We start from the raw sequence: 6990 nt of genomic DNA on the forward strand, positions 1-6990 counted from the left end.
AGGAGGAGGAGGAGGAGGAGGAGGAGGAGGAGGGGAGGAGGAAGAGGAGGAGGAAAGAAAGAAAAGACAAGAAAGAAAGAAAGAAAGAAAGAAAGGAAGGAAGGAAGGAAGGAAGAAAAGAAAAGGAAAGAAAAAAAGAAGTGATATTTTAATCTAACTTTGGTAAATCATGATGGATTAAAATGAGTGAGTATATAATATCTTATATTTAGATATCATAATCTTGGTGTTTTCCACCCTACCCTTCACAACATGGAAGATAGTCATAAGCAACAATTTAGCCCTCTACCAAATCGAATATATTAATTTTTTTGCATTTCTAACAGGATATTTTCTACTAGGATTTTACGATATCACACAATTTTTTTTTTAAATTACCATACTCATTTTTGGGGAAAAGGCACAGCAAGAATTCGACTTTCTCAGATTATACTGGATAAGCGATTACGTTATACCGTTTTAAATCAAGCCTTCAGTAGCAAAGTGAGTATACAAATTTGATCTGTCTGCATGGTTACCAGGTGGCTGTTCATCCCATCATAGAAAAATCTTACACCTTATATGGGTTCAAATTTATTACTAGCGTTCCCTTGATGTTTACTGCTGACGCTTTTCAAAACAGTGTGTCCGAGGTAAGCTCCCAAACCACAGAACTTTTAAGCACACAGTAGAGCTACACTGTTGGTTTGTTAAGAAATCATTTCGTCTCTGCTCACTAACTCATGACACAAAAAGTTATATCCTCTTAATGATGAATCTTAGCTTTACAACTGTTTGAAATTTGGCTAGACCTTCAAATTCAATAAATGTTCTACAATATGTTTATAACAAAACCTTTTCTTTTTGTGTTAATGGGATGACAATTTCTTAAAATTACTACAACATGCTCAACAGGGAGTGTGCCTTTGGCTGACAGGCGTGTGCTTTTCTATAGTTGTTAATGCTGTGTTTGTGTGAAGCCCTTCTCGTTCTTCACAGTGAGCTGCACACCGCTCCACTGACTTTGAACTTCAGTTAAGCAATGATTTTTTTTTCTCTGCTGTTTGCGATAAGGTCTCACTATGTAGCTCAGGCTAGCCCCAATTCTGATCCCTCTGTCTCCGTCTCCAGAGTGCTGGGGTTGCAGGTGAGCATCGCCAACGATTAGCTTTTTCAAACGGATGGACTGTGTGCCCTGCCGCGTGCACTGCTGCAGGCCTTGCTGCGTGCATTACTGCGGCTGCAGCTGGCAGGCAGCAAGTAAAAGAGGGAAAGGATGAAAATGCATTCGGTAATAATTATTTAAGACTCTGCCCTTGACTTTTATTAAAGAACCAAGTACATTTTTTGTCTTTTCTTCAACACTGTCATGCTTTTCTTTTTCTTTTCTTTTATATGTAAAGATATGTATGACAATTTTCCCTTAGAATGTGAGGGTAGAAAAATCATTTTCCCCCAATTTTTTGGGCCACAGGCTGTTTTTGCTACTATCACACAAAATTCAAAACTATTTTTATGTGAACTGAAATACCTACATTATTATATACTGGTAGCTAAATTTCTGTGCTTCATTAAATTTTATATTCCATCTAGGAATTTCATAAATTATTACCCTACACTTCTACAGATATATTTACATTTTAAATTATGTTTTAAATGTGATTTTCCTACTTTTTTCTCTTGAGGGGATTTTTAGTTAGCATATGAATGGGATTATTCTGGCATCTTTATGCATATTTTATTGCCTTGTTTCCCTTCCCATCTCCCCCCTAACTCCTGCCTTGGTCCTCCTGTTCCTCCCTCCCCATTTCTCCCTGTCCCCTCTCTTGCTTTCATGTCACCTGCATTCACAGTCTTTTCTCTCTTTCCCAATCTCTCCTGTCCTTCTCATAGTCCCTTTCCTAGTTCAGTGACGTACACCAAGTGTCTTTCCTATGGCTGCAATGATCATTTACGTAGACGCTTTCCCAGGAGCCCTGGGGATGGAGGAGGTAACTTAACAGTCCAGTCTCATTGATGTTGGCATAACCTACTACTAACTCAAGTGATGACTTAGAAACTCAGAGATTTTGTTGGTGCCAAGTTATGTGTTCTGCTTCAAGGAGGTGGTGTGATAATATCAAGGTGAAGATGATAATTGAGTAATATCAGGAAATTACTGCAGACATGACTATAGTCTTACTAATTAAAAAGTTCTTTCTGGGTTTTACAGGTTTCTTTTTTATTTCAGGAATATTGAAGATAATAAACGTACAAGAAGAAGCTATGTCATACCTGATCCCCTGATACGCCAGCTTCTAATGATACCTTTCAGAAACCAGAAGCAGGGGATAAATTATCTAGAAAAGGAAAAAGCCGTGAACACAGTACTTGAAGGCATTACATGACTTCTCATGTCACACCAAAAATAGAGCTTTCCCCGGGGAAATTTTTAACTTAAAGAGTTGAATTTTAAACCGGTACAATTAGAGACATTACTAGCCTGTTAGAACCACATTTTATGACGGAAACAGCAAGACCATCACACAGACAGAGCTAACAGCTCAGAAGTGTGCAACGGCCATGGGCAGTCTCTGTGGGAACTGAGCTGTATGTTGTGATCATTTTGTAAAGATATCGGAAGAAATAGAAAGCATAGATCCAGTCTGGTTTGCTAGTGCCACCATGTCTTCTAGCTACCTTCTACTAAAGACGTTTCAGCTAGAAACCCACCCCCAAGTGCCATGTGGCTCAATCATCAGATACCTTGGTATGTGACATAGTTGTGATAGTCATTCATTTCTAAAAATGTCACAGTTGGATCCACGAATTGTTTGGAAGTGTTTATTTGGAGAAGAAGTTATCTTTCCATCTTTTCATTATTTATCTCTGATTGCATCGCTGTTATGAGGAGTTTTTCCATGTGATACTATCTGAGACCTCTTGTGAATTCGAGTGTTCCATAACTTAGACAAGAATACATGGTCCCTGCATGTGCCTTTCCCAATGTTGCATTCACTTATTTTTGTAGATGTTCGTTTTGTAAGTTAAGAATGCCTTTTAAGGGCTGGAGAGATGGCTCGGAAGTTAAGAGCACTGGCTGTTCTTCCAGAGGTCCTGAGTTCAATTCCCAGCAACCACATGGTGGCTCACAACCGTCTGTACTGAGATCTGGCGCCCTCCTCTGGCGTGCGGGCATACATCGAGGCAGACTGTTGTATACATAATAAATAAATAAATCTTAAAAAAAGAAATAACTTTAAAAAAATGCCTTTTAAAAGTATTCCGAATTGTTGGAAATAGAGTTCGCTGCTATTTAAGTCTTTATAGCCCCAACAAATTTTGCATCCCTCAGTTTCTTACAGGCATCTCTTAAGGCAGCTATTCAATAGTAAAATATTCCATTTACCTTACATATTTTAAGCAGTAAGAGATAATTTTTTTCTTATACTTTAACCAAATGTTACAGCTTAACTTTGTGTGTATATTCTATAACCAAGTATGTGTGTATGCCCTTGTGTGGGCAGTGCTCGAGAATGTGCAGGCGTGCTTGCTCATGTATGTGCATTCATGTGAAGGCTAGAGGCCAGCATCGGGTGGCATTTTCAGTAGCTATCCATCTTGCTCTTTTGAAACAAGTCTCTCACTGGGAGCTCGGGTTCATCGGCTTAGCCAGGAGACTAAGCTATCTTGCCAGTCCACGCATGTTCACCTCAGCATGGCCTGTGACACGTGACAAGTTCTAGGACTGCAGAAGGTGAACTGTGGCATCCATTTCCTCCTCTCCTTTGAGAAGAACAGCAGGCACAGATAGCTTCTACAGAGTTCAAACTTAACTTAAAATTTTGCCTTTTGGTAAATTTTATTTTACTTAATATTTTACTAATAGTCATAAATGCATATGATACATTAGGATGCAAATCGTCTCCCCACATCTATGCCAAGCAAATACAAAAAGTCAAAAGAGCCTCCAGGCGCAGTTCTTCTCAAGAGGCAGCACCTCAAACACTGTGTGCATACATGGTCCTGTAAACCAGTCATCCAGGCCTGCAGCAGAAAGACTGGCAGGTTAGGACCTTTCAGGGTGTAGGCACTGAAGGCAGACATCCTGATGCTCAAAGGGCCATTTGAACCACGACTGGACTCTGGGAATATGCAAGAGCCAGAAGGATATAGGAAGGAAATGGAAAACAGACAGACAGACAAACAAGGAACCGTTACCCAGTTCTTAACTGATTTTCCGTTTTGGGAGCTGGCACACAGCATCTCTAGGAACCTTTCCTGATGTGCCGAGGAGGGGTGCCCTCCGAGTCCACTCTTGCCCATCTCTGCTGCTCACAATGAGCCGGGGTGAGTCATGGACCTGGCTCACCACTCGGGATCTCAGACTCAAGGTGTATCAGGAAAGAGACTTAAAGAACCAGTGCCGATTTGAGGGGATAAAAGAACAAACATTGCTTCATTGGTGACTTGGGCATTTGCTTTACAGCAATAATGTTGAGTCTGTGTTATTAAAATCACCTCTGCAAGGCACATATGTAGGACTGAGTATTGCAGCAGGTCTGCAGAAACCAGATTTGCTGGGTTCTCGGTGAACATTCTTCCTTACGCTCTGCAGACTGTGGGAGTATGAACCATTCTGTCTGTATTGATATAAAAAGTCATCAGCTGCTCTTTTTGCTACTGACCATGATGGTCAGCTTTCCATCCCTGCCACAAATACCTAAGGCGATCAATTCACAGTGCGGCCATGTGACTCCGCTGTGGAGCTTCTCGTCCATGGCTGGCTGGCTGGCACTATTGCTTTTAGGGGTCCTGTGGCAAGGCAGGCAGCGCGTCACGGTGCAGAGCAGAGCTCGTCCAATCAGAGCAGAGCAGAGCTCAACCCCTGAGGTCCAGAAAGGGGCCCCAATGTCTCCTTTGCAGGCAGGTGCCCGGTGATCTGAAGACTTCCCACTGTCCCAACTCCACCATCTTCCATACACCGAGCTTGGGTCCACGCTGGTAAAGGGCACAAAGACCTTGTACTCACAGAAAAGAACCAAGAGAACCAGGAATGTTTCCTCAGTGCAGGAGATAAAATCAAATACCTGCATTCCTTCCAGAATGTTTAGCATGGAGGCTGTTACCTACCTGGTGACAACTTTCCTGTCTGAAGGGACTGACCTAACTAACCAAAATTTCCCCAGAATGATTATTCCAGACTCTTCCCTCTGAGTGTGTCTCTGTAAGGACAAAACCCTCATGCCCTCCACATCACCTCCATTCTAAGTTTTTAAAGAAAAATCAGCAGCTGTGATAGAGGTCATGGCAGAATACATTGTCTCCATGGCTTGTCTAATTGCTATAGGCAAGCATATGAGAATTATAAGACAATTCCAACAAAATGAGATGTCCCAAGAGGAAAGTAACTTGGGGAGACATTGGGGGAAACAACAGCAGTTAACCCCAAAATGATACTATCATGTTCGATAGCTCTGTTGCATATTAATTGTTGTCCGTGCAGAATCCACACGGGGATAAAGGACACGCCTGTGGTCGGAGACACGATACTGCTTTGCCATGCTAAGGATTGTTTAAAGGTTTATGTGGAACAGGCCCTGCCACACCCATTTTGCTCACCGCAAAAATATTATCAGAAGTGAAGAGATGGGTGGTTGAGGACGACTGTCCCCTTTCCTTGGTCCTCTGTTAGCTATTATAATTCTCTTATGCTTGCTTTACAGCATAAGGCTATAAAGACTTAAATAGCAGCAAACTCTATTTCCAACAATTCGGAATACTTTTAAAAGGCATTCTTTTTGTTGTTGTTGTTTTTTTGTTTTGTTTTGTTTTTTTGTTTTTCGAAACAGGGTTTCTCTGTGGCTTTGGAGCCTGTCCTGGAACTAGCTCTGTAGACCAGGCTGGTCTCGAACTCACAGAGATCTGCCTGCCTCTGCCTCCCGAGTGCTGGGATTAAAGGCGTGCGCCACCATCGCCCGGCTGGCATTCTTTTTTTTTAAGTTATTTCTTTTTTAAGATTTATTTATTTATTATGTATACAACATTCTGCCTCGATGTATGCCCGCATGCCAGAACATCTAAATTGGAATGATTATATGAATTATTGTTGCCTAGAGACCCTTTTCCAAATTCTATTCTGTTCAAATATGAACAGAATAGAACAAATGAACTGCCTGGCATTAGACTCCCCAAAGTCTGATCCAGGCTGATGAAGTCAATCCGCACCAGGTTTTCATTTCATCTCTTTGTATGGTTTGCTTTCCTGTCTGATACCTGCAGCATGTGGACCTTTAGGGGAACATTCCAGATTTAGGTTTTACCAGAGTCTAGTACCTAGCAATGTAGCAATATTTGCATATTAATAGTGATGTTAAATGTCTCTTTATTCTTGGGTAGAGGAGACAGAGACCCTTCAGCCAATGGCCTTTAAGATACCAGCCCACATTGGGTGTGGTCCCATGTATTATAAATGCAGGTGAAAAGCATGTGTGGACCTCTTGGTTCCAGTTCCCAGTACACGCAGAGGACTGTGGATCGCTTCTCTTCCTGTGAGTTTATCCCCAGATAAATAAATCTTTGTTATCCTCCATTCTGGGCTACTGTGGACTCTTTTGTACACCAACAGACACCTACTACTACCACAAGTATGGAAAGATGCCGTGAGGTTATGAACTTAAACACCTCCCACTCTGTGACAGAACTATGACAGGTCTGAGCAAATAATGGAGGTTCAAATCTGGACAGCTATTTCTCCTGAGAAGATGATTTTTGTTTTTGAAATATTTCAAAAGCACCATTGGCATCCATTTATAGGTGCTTTGTGGATTTTAGTAGACACTTCTGCCATCTAATCATGAAGTCATTTGTACGAGTTGTTTTATTATATTTTTCTCTATAATCCCAGATAAAATGTGTACTTTTTTAAAAAAAGATAGTTCATCAAAATAGGTGCCAGACGGGCGGTGGTGGCGCACGCCTTTAATCCCAGCACTTGGGAGGCAGAGGCAGGCGGATCTCTGTGAGTTCGAG

At 41.5% G+C, this 6990-nt stretch overlaps 1 protein-coding gene across 1 annotated transcript in view; it reads left to right on the forward strand.

The window, feature by feature from the left end:
- Mgat4d (MGAT4 family member D) overlaps positions 1-2377 on the forward strand; it is a 33140-nt gene extending 30763 nt beyond the window's left edge. Inside the window, exons 11-12 of the mRNA XM_005369552.1 lie at positions 327-483; positions 2210-2377. Of these exons, the coding sequence (XP_005369609.1) occupies positions 327-341 (15 nt within the window). The 3' untranslated portion in view covers positions 342-483; positions 2210-2377. The remainder of the gene's footprint in view (positions 1-326; positions 484-2209) is intronic.
- Positions 2378-6990: the final 4613 nt, after the last annotated feature.

Source organism: Microtus ochrogaster, unplaced genomic scaffold (assembly GCF_000317375.1).
Source record: "Microtus ochrogaster isolate Prairie Vole_2 unplaced genomic scaffold, MicOch1.0 UNK51, whole genome shotgun sequence".
Lineage (NCBI taxonomy): Eukaryota > Metazoa > Chordata > Mammalia > Rodentia > Cricetidae > Microtus > Microtus ochrogaster.